The 18,121-nt window shown below is 43.2% G+C and overlaps 1 protein-coding gene across 2 annotated transcripts in view; it reads left to right on the top strand.

Moving 5' to 3' along the window:
• Positions 1-1,684: 1,684 nt before the first annotated feature.
• UBE3A (ubiquitin protein ligase E3A) overlaps positions 1,685-18,121 on the top strand; it is a 266,472-nt gene continuing 250,035 nt past the window's right edge. For both annotated transcript variants that reach the window (XM_029604748.1, XM_029604747.1), the window contains exon 1: positions 1,685-2,289. In XM_029604748.1, the coding sequence (XP_029460608.1) occupies positions 2,183-2,289 (107 nt within the window). In that variant the 5' untranslated portion in view covers positions 1,685-2,182. The remainder of the gene's footprint in view (positions 2,290-18,121) is intronic.

Below are 18,121 nucleotides of genomic sequence, written 5' to 3'. Positions count from 1 at the left end.
TTGGAGAGAGGCAACGTGGTCAAAGTGAAGCAGAAGTTGGCACCAAAAGTCAGTCAATATGAAGAGACACACGAACACAGGAACGAAACTGGAGACACTGGAACAGGAACGAAGACATGACGAGGCAACGAGCGCTTGGAACCAAGGACAGGTAAACCAAGGAGACCTGTTGCAAAGGCAAAGTCTTCAGAGAAAACCAGGGAATTTATACTGAGCAGGACATGATGTCAACATCCGGGGTCTGCAGCCTGGTTCCCGCTGCAGGCCTTTTAAAAGTCTCAGCGTGGCGCACGCGCCTAGAGAGAGGCACCATGCTGCTGGCTCAGCTGACGGAGGCATCCCGGCTGAAGGGCCCGGGACGAGGTGCAGAGTCAGAGGCACTGACGAAGGTCCGCGGTCGGAGCCGGTGGCCTACCGCCGCCATGGAAACAGAACTGGGTCCCGCGGGTTGCACAGCTAGGTACGAGGGCTGCACCGCGGGGTTGCCGTGAGCAGTGAGCGTAACAATAGAGAGATTGAAAGGGAAAGTTGGGGCAGGGAGGTATTATGTTGTAAATGGAAAAATATAAAATAGATAATACTTGTATTTTTCATGGGGGGGCCTGGTAGTGCCTCCAAAAGTTTGGAATTTTCAGTTGAAAGTTGGCAACCCTATACAGAACTTGAACAAACAATATGGAGAATATAACTGTGTCAGACAGAAACATAGAAACATGATGTCAGAAAAAGAACGGGTGGCCCATCTACTCTGCCCATCTGTCCAATTTAATTTAGCATTATAATGCTTATCACTTCCTTAGAGATTATAGTAGTAGAATACTTCCAACTGAATTAGGAGAAGTTTTTGCATTTTTGGCAACCTAATATTAATATTCTGCCAACCAAAACTGGCAATATGAATTTAATACTTATCCATGAAAGTAAAATAACAAAAAAATACATTAATTCTTGGACTTAACAATAGTGGCAATAAATATTTTGTTAAAATATAAACTTAACATTTATAATTCTTACTATACTACTAATACACACATATACTACTAATGTGTGTATTATTTCAGACAGAACCTAAAGGTAGGGGACATGTATTGTTACACAATAGCTGAAATTGTGTAACTTTATACATTTTGTTATAGGAGTAAATATTGTTCTTGATGTGGTATTTATCACCTGCTCATTGCAAGTTTTAACAGTTGATGCTCTGTTATATTTAAATATCAATAAAAACGAAAGATAACTTCCCCATAAATCCAAAGCATAGAAGCCAATTTTTCAGAATGATTGGGGGTGCTAATAACACCATTCAATTAACCCTCTCTGGACACAGTAAATGAGTTTGCTCAATCCTGAAGGTGCTCTAGCATCCACAGAAATGGCACCTATGCCTCAAGAAAAATGTTAAAAATTAAAATGCAATTGTGTTTTAGGGTGCTCAGTTCTCAAAACATGCAGTACCATTATGAAACTCTATTGAAATGTTTTAGACGGAAGCCATTTTTATGTAATATAAAAAAAAATAATTGTAAGCAAAAACTGAAGGCCTGTCTTTCCTAAAAGCAAACCATGCACCTAAGCTCTTCAGTCACGTGATCCTGCAGGATTCCGCCTACTCATCGGCCGCAGCTCAGTCACCATAGAGATCCTGAGGGCGTTGGTCACACGCACTTGGGAGAAACTCTATGATTCTCGCTTGCAGAATCATGTAACAGTGCAGCTTGGGATACTCATCCCGCCAAGTTAGTCCTCCCAGCTTGCGCTGCCGGAGGCGAGTTTGTACCAAGATGGCGGAGTTAGGCTCGGGGTAACTGGAGAGACAGAGATTTTCCCCACCAAGCACCTTCAACCCTAGCAGCTACAGCCCTCGTCAACAGCCGAGAGCAGACCTCTAGCGTTCCCTTTCAGCAGGAGCCGTCGCTATTTTTAGCGTCGGCTCGGTGCTTGGTTTTGTCCCTGTTTGCCGCCAGCGGCCGGGCCTGCGAACCCCGCCAACCCTCTCTGGCCGATAGGACTGTGTCGCGCAGACTCTCCTTCAGCAGCTTTATTTTTTCTGTGTGTCCGAGGCTCCGGGAGCTTCCCCGCTGAAACTGGCACTGAGCGCGGGGCTGAAGCAGCGGCAGGAGGAGGGAGGTGGAGGCGGCGGATCAGCGCACTTCCTCCGGCTGGAGAAGACAGCGCGCCTCGTATGAGTTCCCGCGAGCCCCGGCAGGAGTGTGAGGGCGCGCCAGCACAGGCCGAGCCCGCAGCCACCACGGCAGGAGCAGGGGGTGAGCCGGCCCTGCCACAGCACAGGTAAGGACACCGCACCACCTTCATCGGCTCTTGGGACGCCTTTCCCTAACCCTGGGTAGGGAAAGTCCGGGGGGCTGCCTGGCGAGATCTCTCCTGTCATGAGGGGCATGCTGGTATCGTGCAGCGTTGCAAGACACCAGCATGGGTCCAGGCCTGATGCTCTAGTTCCTCTCCCTCCTCTTCTGGGTGGATCTTGTACATGGTGTTTCGTCCTTTTCCTCCTCTCTTTCTCGAGGGAGGTCACTGTACCGTAAGAAATAAAATGCTTTCTCTTGCCCGGGGCTGGTTGCATTAGTTGCCGAGTCTCCTGTGACCGGGCCTAGGCCACTGTCACTTCAGACATTGCTAGACAAACGCAGGTTAGTAAAGATGAATTTACATATTAGGCAGTGTGGTGCCCGGTTGCTTTAGCTGAACACTATTTTTAATATAAAATATTCATTTGAGGGCACTTTTGATCTTTCAATAGACGAGTGTATCTCGAAATTGGTTTTAAAGGGTTGTTGGGAGGTTAGTCATGTAAACATTATGCGGAAAGATTTAGTTGTCGGTTCGTCACCCTCCTTGTGTTTACTGTTGTGGGTTCTGTTAAGGTATGTTGTTTTTGTTTCTTTAGATTACACACACGTATGTACTATAATCTGAAGGTGTATGGAATGTTAGGCATGGCCATGCGATAATACTGCACTGCATACTAATCAAATGTTTGGCAGGATCCCTTTTTAGTGGCTGGAAGATATAGATCGAAATGAAAATGTTTGAATATATGTAAATAACACCACTGTTTTATTCCATGGGGAACTGCTGTACATTAAATATAATTATCACATGAATTCTTCCTTTATAAAGTAATTTAAGTGTTTGAAAGCCGGTGAAACTAGTGTTTTTTTTTTTTTTTTTTTTAATATTGTTTGACTGCTTTTCTGTACACTCTCCGACTTAATATCATAGCGATATTATCATAGCGATATTAAGTTGGAGGCCCAAAAAAGAAAAAAAAATTCTTTAAAAGAAAAAAAAAATCTGCCTGCTGGTTGGAAAACGGACACTCAACTTTGCCTGCGTCTGTTTTCCGAACCCGTGGCTGTCAGCGGGTTCAACAACCGATGCTGGTAAAATTAAGCGTCGGCTGTCAGACCCGCTGACAGCCGCCGCTTGTGCCAATAAGAAGGCACTAGGTCCTAATTTAAAGAATCGCTTGCCCAGGAGAGCAGGCGCTTGCCTCCGAGCGCCGGCTCTCCCGCGGACTTTGACTCGACCTGTTAGATTGTAAGCCCTTTGGGGATAGGAAAATTCCTACAGTACCTGAATGTAATCCGCTTTGAAGTGCTGAAAAAAGTGCAAAAAGTGGAATATAAAAATCTAAATTAAATAAATCATTTTATTTGGGGGGGTGGGATGACAGGCATACATTGAGTGCATTATTTTCCTGATGAGTGCTTGCCTTCCCCCACCCCACCTTACAGTGCACCTTGACTCCTCTCATTCAGATGCAGTTCTTTTTCCCCCCCTCTCCCAAGCTTGCTCATTCTCCCTTTCTATTCCTTTTCCACCCCTGCCCTCTCTGTGTTCTCGTGGGCCCCAATCAGGCCTGAGGATGTGATCACCTCCTGGTCCTCAATTGGGCTGATGGTGCCGTTGCGCTGAAAAGATCCTCTTGCCTTAGGCAAACAGTTGAATGGCTTTTCAAACCCTATATATACAATGTCTTGCAAAAGTTTTGACCCCCCCCCCTAAAAAGTCAGCAGATTTGTATGAATTACAAATAACACACAGATCGTTCCAGACAGTATATTTATTGTAAACCAGTATGGTCTTAAAGTAAAATTTCAGTCACAATTATTTCTCTGCATTTTTTGTAAAAGACAATTACAAACTGAAAAATGCCGCTTGCATAAGTATTCAACCCCTGTTTTGTGGAAGCTCCAGTTTTACACAGATGAAAGATAATGCCCTAACAGCTGACCCTCTTGCAAAGTCTCACACACAGATATTGAACAAAATTTGTTCCAAAACTGATCCTTGAGGCACTCCACTTACCACCAATCTCTCTTTGGAGCAAGTTCCATTTACCATTACAAACTGTCTTTGTTCAGTTAACCAATTTGTAATCTTTTCCACCAATTTGTCACCCACTCCAGGCTTCTGATGGGCCTCCTATGTGGGACCATGTCAAAAGTTGTGCTGAAATCCAAGTAGATCACATCGAATGCACTTCCTTGATCTAATTCTCTAGTCACCTAATCAGAAAACTCAATCAGGTTCATTTGACAGGACTTCCTCTGGTGAAACCATGCTGCCTTGGGTTCACTATCTTTTCTTTCAGCAGTCTCTCCACCAAGGTTAAAGGCTAGTTTCCAGCCTCCTCTCTGCTGCCACCTTTGTGAAATGGGACCACTATTGCTGTTCTCCAGTTCTGCGGTACCACTTGCATTTCCAGAGATCTAATTAACAGGTCTTCAGTGATCTCACCAGCACATTTCTGATGCACCTCGTCCGGCCCCATCACTTTGTTTACTTTATTTTCCTAGTTTTTCACATATTTTCTTCTGTAAATGGGGGGGGGGGGGTTTACATCTACCCCACTCCCCCATGTTCTTTTCAACCAGCATCTGTCCTACTCCAGGGCCTTTAATGAACACTGAACTCAGGTATTTAATATTTCTGCCTTTTCCTCATCTTTCTCCACAGAATGCTCCCTTTCTCCTTTCAATTTTACATGCTTCTTCTGGCCTTTCTCCTTTCTCTGATATATCTGAAAAATGTTTTGTCTCCTTCCTCTCTTTGGTGATCTTTTCTTTCTTTTGACCTTTTGCTTTCTTGATTTCTTTCCTTGTCTCCTTCAGTTTCACCAGATATCTTGTATCTTTTGTTTTGGGAATCTTTGTACTTTTAATGGTTTATTATTTAAATGGTATTTATTGCAACATCATACATTTTGAAGCATTTTACAATAAGAGATCAAAAACATATATAATCAGAATATACAGCGCAAACAAACAAACTTAAAAAAGAAAGTTTTTCAGTGCCCCTTTGAAGAGTTTACAGAAGACTCAGTCCTGATCTCATCAGGAAGGGAGTTCTCCAATAATGGGCCCGCAATTGAAAATGCCTTGTCATGAGTGTTGATAAAGTGGCCCAACTTCACAGCTGGAACTTCAAGCAAGTTCTTTTGAGCTGACCTCAAGGAATGCATCGGCCTGTAAATTTTTAACACAGAGCTCACCAAATTTGAGTGATTGACATTCAGGAGCTTGACAATGCAGGTGGTAGCAAGCTTATACATTATTTTCCACTTGCTGGGGAGGATAATGTATAAGCTTTTAATACATTTGATCCCAGTGCACTTAATTGTAATGGATTAAAATTTAGATATCTCTAAGTCAGTGTTTCAAGTTTTCAGAAATTCTCATACATTTTTCTTTAGGCGCATAGAAGATTGCATATTTCTATATGTGCTTAAGAGCATAATATTAAAATATAATGCACACCTTTTAAAGAGTATTTTTAAACTAAAAGTTGGTTCCTCTGTTAAGGCTTATGCTAAGAAGATATACTGTGCCACTCCCCCACAACCCATTCAGTTGAAGAGTACTCTATATTTGTTCAATACTTTTATTTTTATTTAAAGTTTGATTAGTTTGCAAACCTTTGCCTAACCCTAAACCTATAAGAATGATCAAATACAGAAATTTAGAGAGACAAAACTATTATAGAATATTTTCTCCTATTCAGTGATTATTTGTGCACCCTATCTAGTAGGGATTCCCATAGGGCATAGGTGGCCAACTCCGATCCTCAAGAGCCACAAACTAACCAGGTTTTCAGGATATCCACAATGAATAGGTATGAAATAGATTTGCATACAGTGGAGGCAGTGCATGAAAATCTCATGCATATTCATTGTGGATATCCTGAAAACCTGGTTAGTTTGTGGCTCTTGAGGACTGGAGTTGGCCATCCCTGCAAGGGGATTCAGTCTGTGTGCTGGGCCAAACTGTCTTCATTCTCATATCCCAACATAATACATTGACCTGATACTCTAAATTTATGAACAGTCTTAGCATACCAGAAGTTTTATATGATGCTGTGCAGTGTATGGTGCTATACTAAGCAACATGATTTGTTTCCTCATGTACTGTATATAAAGGAACCGATTCCCACAGTTTGTATGGCTGATGATTTGACAGCATATCCAGGATTTATTTATATACTATGAAAGCTCAAATTAGCTTATCAGATTGTTTAATTTAGCCTTTTCTGACTTAAAGCTCCAGTACATGTTATGGGTTGAACTCAAACTATTCAAATTGCATTGTCATTTGTTTAAATGTCTTGAGTATTTAGGGCTGAATTTTTATAAGCATATATGCATGTAAAAATTCTGTTTTATACACATATATGCCTTTTCAAAATGACCCTGAGTATTGCACATGTGAAAGTATGCGCGGAAGCAATTTTGAGTGTACTTCTAGGTATATTTGAAAGAGGCGTTGCTGAGGTCAGAATTAGAGCAGGGAAACCATTTCCATGCATACTTTCTAAAGTTAATTTTAAAAATGTATATGCCGTGTTATCTAAAATTCTGAGTTGAAAATCGAGGGGTAGATTTTACAAAATTGCGCACACGCGTACTTTTGTTCGTGCGCCAGGCGCAAACAAGAGTACGGGGGATTTTAATAGATGCGCGCGTAGCTGCTAAAATCCGGGATCGGCGCATGCAAGGCTGAGCAAAATGGGCAGCCTGCGTGCACCGAGTCATGCAGCCGGCCTCCGTTCCCTCCGAGGTCGCTCCGAAATCGGAGCGGCCTCGGAGGGAACCTTTATTCCAGAAGTTACGCCGGCTGCCGGCATGCCATGTTCTGGTCCGGAGGCAGCGGCCACGCCCCCAACATGCCCCCCCCCGGAAAGCCCTGGGGCTTGTGTGCGCCGCCGAGCCTATGCAAGATAGGCTCGGCGCGCAGGGGGGGTTTGGGGTAGGTTTTCGGGGATTACGTGCCTAACCCTTTGAAAATCTATCCCCAAGTGTGTGTAAATGTACGCACAAATATTTTTTTTCTTCAATTTATTCTTTATTCAATTTTCATTCAAAAAATTTTTTTAAACAAATATTATGTAGGTAATATTGATACCATAAAATTAACATAGAATAAAAGTAAATTACTTACATAAACAGCATCTTGTATCTCAATTACATCCAATAAATGGAGAAATCATTTAAATAATCAGTATCATAATGAGAATTAAGAGGAGAGAGAGTGTTTCATTTCTTTTAACCATCTAAATTACCACCACCTACATTTTTATCTTGTAAGAACGTCTCCAAATGTAGTGGGTCAGAAAAACTAAATCTATTTCCTTGAAAAGTAACATAACATACACTGGGATATTTTAGGAAAAAACTAGCATCAATTGCTAGCAATTTACTTTTCAAGGAGAGGAAGTGTCTCTTCTTAGCCTGAGTGGCTCTTGAGACATAATGAAACATAAATATTTTCTGTCCGCAAAAATTAAGATCTTTATGTTTGAGAAAATCTCTAAACAGCCTATTTTTGTCAGACTCCAACTGAAGAGATACAAATAGGGTAGCTCTTTTCTGAATGAGATCTATAGATTCTTCTAAAAACTTAGAAACTCCAATAGTTGAAGTTTCAGTTTTCTCCCCTTTCTGTTCTCCCAATTTATCCGGAAAATAAAAGATCTTAGAACTGATGGTAAATCTTTATCTGCATATTGTAGTATATCTCATATAATTTTTAATCATTTTCTATTGGAGATAGCCTAGTCTGAGGGAAATTTATTTAACCGTAAACTTTTAAATCTCATCATATTTTCCAATTCCCTATGGACAGATAGGCTGTCTCTCTTATGTGAGCAGTTTCAGTATCCTGCAACAGTTTTATTTTAGTTGTTACCTTTACTAAATCTTCTTTTAAATTGGAAATACCCTGTTTTTGTTCCCCTATTTGCAATTTATTAGAATTCACAATAGCTGACAATGACACATTCATTTGGGTAACATTTTCATTCATTTTTGCCATCATTTTCCAAATGTAACATTAAAAGATATCTTCTGGTGGGCCTTTGACCTGGCCCATTTATCCCTCCTTCAGATTTATTTAAAGTCTCTACATCACAGAGAACTGCACAGTCACTTCCCTTAGGTGGACTAGCTGATTTTAGGTGTAGAAACCCATCTGGCAACGATGGCATAGGCTGCAGGGGTAATGATGGTCCAGCGCCAGGGCTCAAGGAGGGTGAAAACTGTCCTCCTGAGCTATCCCTTAATGGCGATTCAACCCGTCTGAAAACGTGGTTGTCCATTGGGCCCTTAGATGTTATTGGGGATATAGGAAAGCTTTTGACTTTTCTTTTCCTCCCCATAATATGGGTTGTACTTAGAATACAAAAACCTTCAATATCCAAAATCAGTGTTTGAACTCACCAGCAACTCTCCCGGTCTTCCGGTCTTCTCCGGGCAAAGCCGTGCGCGGCGGCGGTGCGCTGCTATCCTGGCGATTTTAAAGCCAGGCACTCGTCGATGACGTCACAGGCCCCGCCTCTCGAATCGGGGCTCAGCTGTTCTCACGGCGTTTTAGGTGGTAAAAAAGTCTTTCGTGTCCAGAACCACTGGGGGCCTCTTCCTCTCTCCTCTCAGGAGGCTCCCTCGTACGCATGAATATTTACACCTGCTCCCATGTAGGTATAACTATGCTTGTGTATGCTGTGCAAGGGTTTGCTTGTACCCACTGATTTTCAAAGTGGACTTGTGCAATCCACTTTTGAAAATTATGGCTGAAGTGTATGTTTTAAAATTGGGCTCTTGAGAGATCAAGTGATGCTCTGAAGGGTGCAGATGCACAATCCCTTCTCAGAGCCTGATCCCCTCCATCTAACCCCATCCACACAAGCCAAACCAACAATTGGGGACCACGTTGCTACACTATTCTCCCTGCTTCTTTTTCTACAAGATGATGACTAAACCAAATGGAACTAGTCATCAACTTAGAGAAAACTGAATTTCTACATTTAGAACGTAAAAACTTAACAATCATCCAAACCCCAATACTACTAAATAATCAGAAGATAGAATTAGCTGAAAAAGTACGGAACCTCAGTATAATAATTGATACGGAACTCAGTCTCAAACCACACATCTTTAAAAGTCAAAGAAGGATACGCCAAACTTATGATACTCAGGAAATTAAAACCTTTACTAACAATGACAGACTTCAGAACAGTCTTACAAGCACTAATATTTGCTAGCACCGACTATTGTAATGCCCTTTTCCTAGGACTACCATACACAACAGTAAGACCATTCCAAATACTACAAAACTCTGCCGCTAGGGTACTAACTGGTAAAAGAAAAAGTGATCACATTACGGAAACCCTAGCAGAATTACACTGGTTCCCAATTGAATACAGAGTTCAATACAAAACACTTTGCACAATTCACAAATTGATCCATGACGAAAAGCAGAATGGCTGAACACAGCTCTACATGTTCATGTCCCACATGAACACGTAGAGCTGTGTTCATGTGGGACATGAGATCTGCAAACAAAGCACTCCTAACCATTCCTTCCGTTAAAACAGCTAGACTGACCCAAGTTAGAGAGAGGGCTTTATCATTAGCTGGACCAATATTATGGAACACCATGCCCTTAAAAACTAGACTTCAGAGAGGATTCAAACTTTTCAAAAAGAGTTTAAAAACCTGGCTCTTCAAACAAGCCTTCTACAAAGAGAACGGAGAATAGTGGAATATGAAATCTGGCAGCAGACCATCAGCACACAGCACCCTGTTTTGTGCATTATGCGTATCTTTTAAAACAAAATATACATTACGGTAGAGTTATACATGAAAATAAGACTGACAAAGGTAGAAATCGGACAAGAGTTATATCACTTTACGAATAGTATTTTTTTAATGAAACTTTGTACCGAAATTTAATGGCATGCCCTAGTGATAGTACTAATCTATACAAGCAACCAAAAATGCATTTATGTGCCTCACTGTGAACTGTTGTGATGGAATTCAGCTGAATGACAGTATAGAAAAATTTTAAATAAATAAATAGACTTACTAAGAAGGATAGAGAAAAGGAGAGGATCAGGCCTGTTGATCTGCTGACGGAGGAAGATGGCGGCGCTCCAGACGGCTCCTCCACAGCTATGATTGCCGATTTAAAAACAGCTGTCGTAGATGCCCTTGAACCGGAGCTTAAAAAATTTCACTGCAGCTAACTGAGCTTACCACAGGCATGACCAAATTTGAACAGCGCATTGTGGATAATCAGGACGGCCTGTGCGCCGCTCAGGAGGAAATTGTAATGCTGAAGACCTCCCTCGCCAAGCAAGAAGAAAGGCTTGATGATCTCGAGAACCGCTCTCGGCAGTCAAATTTAAGGTTTGTCGGGCTTCCTGAATCCCTGGCGGAGGCTCAACTCTCGACTTTCCTGGAGACCTGGCTAACTGAAACCCTTTCTCTTACCAGCAAGCATGGCCCGCTGTGTAGAGAGGGTGCATCGGTTTGGGCCTCGACGGCGGGAAGATGAACGGCCACGCGTGGTGATCGCCAAGTTTCTTAATTCGGCACATAAGACCGAGATTCTCCAGGCCACGCGCACGGGCAAAGCTTTGACTATGACAGCCGGATGGTATTAATTTTTCAAGACTACTTGGCCGCCCTGTCAGCACGGTAACGGCTCATTGCACCCTATTGCAACCAACGTTTCGACTTGGGCATACGCGCATTGCTGGTTTACCCAGCTTGAGTCCGGGTGCACTCCACCGCTGGACCCCGATGGTTCTCTGACCTCGCTGAAATAAAAAAAAAATTGTTTCCACACAGTCGGCAAAGAAGTCGGGGAGCCTACCTACTTCCTCAGACGATGTTCCCTGAGCCAGGGGAGCGGGTCCCCGTATCGGGAATGCTTTTGACAGTTCAGTTTCAACTGTTCATCGTTGTTTCTACTACATTTTTGCTGGCGTGAAATGACTGATTTGTTGGGCTCGGTGGTGTTGCTGTTCTGTCTCAAACATCTCAGTAATGATCTTAGACATACTTAGAGTGGTGCAGCCCACTGCCCCAAGACATACTATATCAAGAGCAAGAGCACCTTTTCATATTGTCTTAATCTCTTTCAGATGATTCGGTTACTTGCCTCATAGTAATTTGCCGGAGATTGATATAGGGAGCAGAACATTTCATGGACTCTGCAATATCTTCACTAGTTCTGTAAAGGTTTACTGGGCTGTGTCTATTCTTTCAATTTTCACCATCTTGGCTGTGGGTATGGGATAGGGGTTGGATGGGGAGGAGGGAACCGAAGCACGGGTGTGTTCTCAAATTATATAGGGTTTATACTGAAGAGGGTCAATCGCATGGGGTTGGGAGGGTGGGGGTAGGGGTTCTAGGGGGGATTTGCCAATTGTAATTTTGCGTTGTGTATTCATTCTGCTATATTGTTTACAATTCACTTGATCACATGCTGTGTGGGTGGTTTCCTGTGAGGGGCCTTAGCTGGGAGGGCCTTTCACTTACCTTTTCTTCACTGATCACGCCTAATTTCATTAGATCTGTCATTACTGGGGAATAAATGATGTTGGCTCCAACACGTATACTCTCCTGGAATGTGTGTGGGCTCCATTCCCTAATTAAATGCACTAAGGTCCTTACGGCCCTTAGAAGGAAGCGGGCTGATATCGTTTTCATGCAAGAGATGCACCTTTCAGATCATGAGCATTCTAAATTACGTCGGGGGTGGGAGGAGAGGTTTGCTATGCTTCAGTCTCTATGAAGTCTGGTGTAGCTATCCTACTATCCAGACAATTGCCTTTTATAATCTGCTCCGAAATCAAAGACCCCCAAGGCAGGTACTTAATCTTAGCCATTGAAATTTATCAGACTACTTTGGTTCTCTGTAACCTGTATACTCCTAATAATTATTCTCCTGATTTTTTTTTAAGGAAATTTATGGGCACCTCCTGCCTAATATAGATCTGACGTTGATCATAGGCGGAGATTGTATTGCCACAAGGGAGCCTGGATTAGACTCCTCGCCTAAGGCAGGACCTCTCAGGGCACCGAGTAAGGGCATAGCCTTCCTAGAGAGTGCTCTACACCTGTTGGACGCATGGCGAGTGCTGCGTCCCACTTAAACAGATTTCACACATTTCTCGCGTGCTCATTCTACGTATTCGACTGGATTATTTTCTGGTTAGCATGCATGCGTTTTCCCATCTCAGTGAGGCTAAGAGGAAATTTTCATCTCAAACCATGCTCCCATTTGGATAGCATTCGACTGGCCTTCACACCAAGGCTCTTCACCCCTCTGGTGGTACCCTTTTTATTTGTCGATAGTCTCGGAAATGAACGTCTATTTCCGTACCAAGTGGCGAGAATACGCCGCTTTTAATAAAGACCACCTCGAAAATCCGGTATTGTTTTGATACGCTGCTAAAGCTGTATTACGCGGGGATGTCATTGCCTATGTAGCACACAAACGCAAAATGTTAGATAAGTGATTGATTTCCTTGACCACCCAGCTTGCTAGTGCTAAGTGTGCTGTACTCCATTCAAATACGCCTCTAAATTGAGAAAACATGATCGCTATTCAGACAGCACTTAACTCTTTGATACATCAGTGCACAAAAAAGTATTTTGTACTACCAATATAAATTGTTTCAACACAGTAATAAAGCGGGCAAACTCATGTCTAATCTCATCAAATCAGCCCGTCCCACCCGTCATATTACGGCAGTGAGCTCCCTGTGGGGTCGTGTGGTCAACGATATCTCAGCCATCTTGAACAGTTTCAGGACATATTATTCCTCCTTGTATACATCAGAAGGCTGGTCTTCTGATCAGTATGATCGTTTCTGCTCCTAGTTGTCCCTTCCACAACTGACCCAATCCCAAAGTGACTGGTTGAGCCGGCCTATTGAAGGGGACGAGGTACGACAAGTTATTTGGAACACCAAAAGACTCAAAGCTCCGGGACCCGACTGTTTCACGGCGGAATTCTACAAACATTTAATTGACAAGCTAGATGTTCCTCTCTCCTCGACCTTGAATGCATTAGTACAAACTGGTTACTACCCCCCCCTTTCACTAACATGGTTCATATTATGTTGAACCCCCAAGCCAGGCAAGGATCGCCTCCTACCGTCCTATATCCTTGCTTAATTTTGATCAGAAAAATGCTTGCTAAGATCTTAGCAGATCGGCTAGCCATTCTCCTGCCAACCCTAATTAACCCGGGTCAAGTGGGCGTTATCTGTCGGCGTTATGAGTTTACTAACATCAGACTCGTTCTCACGGCAATGGCGTTATGTCGCAGAGTGCACGATCCCTTCTTAGCGATCAGTTTTGATGCTGAGAAGGCATTCGACCACGTAGAATGGGGGTACATGTTTCACCTTTTACGCCAAATGGGTTTTGATGGATTCTTTCTGAACAGTGTCCGGCTCTTGTATACGGATCCCATGGCTTTGATACTTGCTAACGGCTCTTCTTCTGCCCCATTTGACATTGGCCGTGGCACGAGGCAGGGATGACCCTCTCCTTTTTTTATTCACTTTAGAACCTCTGTTATTATCTATCTAGGCCACTAGAGAAATATTGGGGATACTCCTCCAGAATACTGCCTTCAAAAGTGCCGCTTTTGCGGATGATATACTGGTGTTCCTCACCAACCTCCAACATTCGTTAACCGCGCTACTGCCACTTTTTCAAAACTATGGAGTGTTTTCCGGGCTACGGATAAATTGGGAAAAATCTGAGGCGTTTTGTTATCCTGATGCCCTCAGAGAGCGCTGGCAGGGACCCTTCCCACTCTGTTGGGCAGAACATAAGATCCGCTACCTGGTGCAAAAAACCCAGAGCCTGCTGCAAGCTTGGCACAATTTCCCGCTCACGCTCTGGGGTCGAGTAAACCTTTTTAAAATGATAATACTCCCGCAGTGGCTTTACGTGTTTCAGAACCTGCCTCTCCATGTTAAGAGAAGGGACATCCTCGAAGTGGACAAGGAACTCCAATTGTTTCTTTGGAGGGGTAAGAAACCCCGTATTACCTTGAGGAACCTTAGGGCACACTGGGGTTGGGGGGGATGGACGTTCCAGACCTTTTCCTTTATAACTTGGTGAGTAACATGCGCTTAGTCAGAGACTGGCTTTTAGATTCCTCATCTTATATTAATTTAGATGCTGACAGGACGCTGGTAGGCCCACTACAGTTGAGATTTGTGCTTCAGTCACCCTCACGGGACATACCAGAAACACTTCAAGGTCACCCCCTTTTGGAACCAATCTGCTGTGCCTGGCGATGACTCAATAAGCTTCTGGGTACTCCACCAATCTGTGCACATTTTCTTCCTGTTCAAGGGAACCTACATTTTACTCTAGTTACTGGGCTACACAGGGGATCACACAACTCGCCCATGTCCTCAATGACACTGGCATTCCTTTTCCCTTCGAGCATCTGAAGGAATATGGACTGAAGGTTACTCATGTTTGCCTATTTTCAACTACAACATTACCTTGCCTCCCTGCCTGCAGACACTAAGAGCCTTCTCACTTTTCAGACTTTGCATGATGTGCTTTCTTTAGCGCAGACGTGACCCCTCTTTGTCTATTGCTCACAAAGCTTTGCGAGAGCGTGATAGTGGGGTTAGTCAGGAGCAGATGGCGGAGAGATGGAATAAGGACGGAGTATTTTTAATTTCATCCTCCTTGCTTAAAACCTGCTTTAAACAGATCTCGAGGCTCTCTAATAATATGTCCTACAGGGAGATGCAATTTAAGTTTCTTTGGAGAGCCTATCTACCTCCCCAAATTATGGCCAAAATCTCACCCCGAGAGACGGGGGGCTATGAGCGGTGTGGGCATCCCCTTGGCACTTTATCTCATGACTTTTGGACCTGTCCTCCCATCCGGCGGTTTTGGCATCGTATCACCCACTACGTGGCAGATCTAATGGGTATCTCCATCCCTTTAACTCCACGATTGTTTCTTTTTGGTTCCATCTCTCCGTGGTCCTGATGACAGACTGTTTGTTCAAAAAGCTTGCTTGGTGGGGAAGTGGATCATCTTGTTATTATGGAAAGGAAGCGATCTTCCGAATTTCTTGATGTGGCGTAATGCTCTAGAACACTTATTGCAATTGGAGAATTTGCTTCTATGCTATCCCCTGCTTCGACGTAAATTCCTGCGAATCTGGGACAGTTATGTACAGGCTTTGCCTTGCCGTTCTAGGAGTTTGGTCCTCAACGATTGACCATACTGGCACTCTACAACCTGATTTTTCATTTCACTGGTAGCGGCATGGACTTGCATCGCGAACTCTCGTCATTTGGAATAAACAAGGGGGGAGGGGGAAAAGAGGGTGGGGAAGGGACGGGGGTGGACAAATGGATAATCATGAAAAACTTTGCGTTTCTAAGCCAGCCTGGGCGCTTAACTTTCCTGCGCCTAAGTTTGGCTGTTCAATTTGCAATAAAAAACTTTGAAACTAAAATTGGGCTCTTACTGAATGATGTGATGTGCAAGTTGCCAAACTGTAAAAATGCGTTCTTTGGTGTTTGTTTTTATTTTTTTTAATTATCTTAAAACACTGCCCATCCTAGTGTATATCTAGATGACAGGTGCACTTGCCATCTATGAGGGCTGAAGGGAAGTTTCCTCTGAGACTTATATTCACTATTCCTTCTTTGGCTTAGTGGGAGACAGTGTACTAGCAGCAGCAACCATTTTTCTTCCCTCTTCCAGGCTCATATGTATCATTTGTGATGTATCTGAGCCCTGTCAGTCTCATTGAACATTAAATTATTTGTCTGAGAAACCTGGCTGACTCCAAGATAGTATGGTTTCAAACATCTAGCTCTTTTTTTTTGGTCATTGACCTACCTTGATATAGAACAGTATGACATGCAGGTTTGCTGCGGTTGCAGTCTCCTTTTCTATTTCCCTCCTGGCCTGCAGGGTGTCCTCCCGCCAGCAGGGGGCATTGGAGAGCAGTGCTTATCTGCAGCTGCTCCTGCTTTCCTCCTGCTGACTCTCCTTTGCAATAGAAACTGCACAGGATCCTGTAGTCTCATGAAACCTGCTGGCCCGTGCAGTTCAGATTGCACAAGGAAGCTGGCAAAGGAGGAAGAAGCAGCTCCTCTGTAAGCCTGCGCCCAGACTTTTGCTGTTAAAGGATTAGGGTGGGATGGGGAAATGGATGGCTGAATGTGCCACAGGGTGTGGGGGGGCGAGGGAAGGGAAGGTGATGCCAGGAGATGCGGGACAGGGAAGTTGATGGTGCCAGGTTTGGGGGAGAAAGGTGGATGGAGTGAGGAAAAGATGATGCAAGAGGGTGGGGAGGAAAGGTGGTGGGGTGGAGGGAACAGGAAGAGAAGGTGGAGGCAGAGGGGAAGGTAATGATGATGCCTGAGGATAGAGGGAGAGATGAGATGATGCTGGGGGAGAGGGGCAGAAGGAAAGGGAAGGTGGTGGTGGTGATGTTGCTAGGGATGAGGAGGTGGAGAGGGAAGGTGATGGTGATGTGAAGGAGGGAGAAAAGATGGTGAGAGTTAAGGTGATGATGTTGCCAAGGGGATAGGGGGAGAGAGATGAGAAGAGAAAGCGATGGGGAAAAGAGGTTGGTGTGCCATGATAAAGTGAACCATTTGCCAGATGTGCTGTGAAAGAAAAAAGGTTGGGAACCACCTTTATAGAAGATTGGGAAGAGATTTTTTTTTTCTCTAACACTGCTGATTTAGGAAGAACTTGACTGGACCATGGACATCTTTTGCATTTTTTGTGGGGCCTTTTCCTTAGAGTCTGCAGTTGGATGTGCAAGCATATTTAAAAGGTTTGTCCATTCTTCCAGCTTTTAACTTGTCATGTGGCCCTGTTTACTAAATATTTTTTCCTATCATCACAAAATGGGAGAAAACAGACAGCTATGTACTTTTGTCAACTTCTGAATTTTAAAGTTGATGTTTTAAAGATTCTCGGCTATTGCAATTCTCTGTATTCTATTTTTTTGTTGTTGCCTGAAAAGACTCTTTTTAGATGTCAGTTTCATTTGCATAGAAGTGTATTGTAACTTTAGTAAGCATGTTTATATAAAAGTTTTGTAAATATTATTTATTTATTTGCAGTTTATCTATGCTCTTTTAGAAAATGCTCTATGACTAGGATCAGAATTGTGGGGGCTTTTAAAACCAACCACCAGTTTTATGTCACAACTATACTGGTGGGCAATGCCAAGAGGCAGAATTTTTAAAGATAAAAGCAGTTTTTTAATTTTTTTAAATTGCCAACTTTCCCATTAAAATTTCCTCCATTTTCTGTTTCAGGCAAACCTTCTATTTAATAGTTAAATAGCAGAAAATAGCGAAATAGTTTTTGCATCGCAAGGTGCATGACTAGTTATCCCCTCACTTGCAATGTAAGGAAATTTAATTTCTGCACATTCATAGCATAAGTACATCCGGATTCCTTTTATTGATTCTCTTCTTCATCATCTGGCAGAAATTATAGAAATGTAAGAGAGGGCAGGAGAAAATAGCAGAAATCTGCATTGCTTGTCTGATGGGTTGGCGGAGGCATATCCTCTTCAGGGAACAAAATCTTATGTATTGACTTAGCCTAACAGTAGCTGCAGCCTATTTACATTGGGTTGCCAGCCCTGTGTGATAAGACCCTACTGCACAACACATTTGTGGAATCTGTTGCTGGAGGATGTGGTGATGGCTAGTAGTATAGCTCGATTTTAAAAAAGGGTTTGGACAAGTTTCCGGAATAAAGATCCATTAATTATTAGTCAGGCAGACTTGG

This window comes from Rhinatrema bivittatum, chromosome 5 (genome assembly GCF_901001135.1).
Source record: "Rhinatrema bivittatum chromosome 5, aRhiBiv1.1, whole genome shotgun sequence".
In the NCBI taxonomy this organism is placed as follows: Eukaryota; Metazoa; Chordata; class Amphibia; order Gymnophiona; family Rhinatrematidae; genus Rhinatrema; species Rhinatrema bivittatum.
This window is presented reverse-complemented; position numbering and strand designations above follow the sequence as displayed.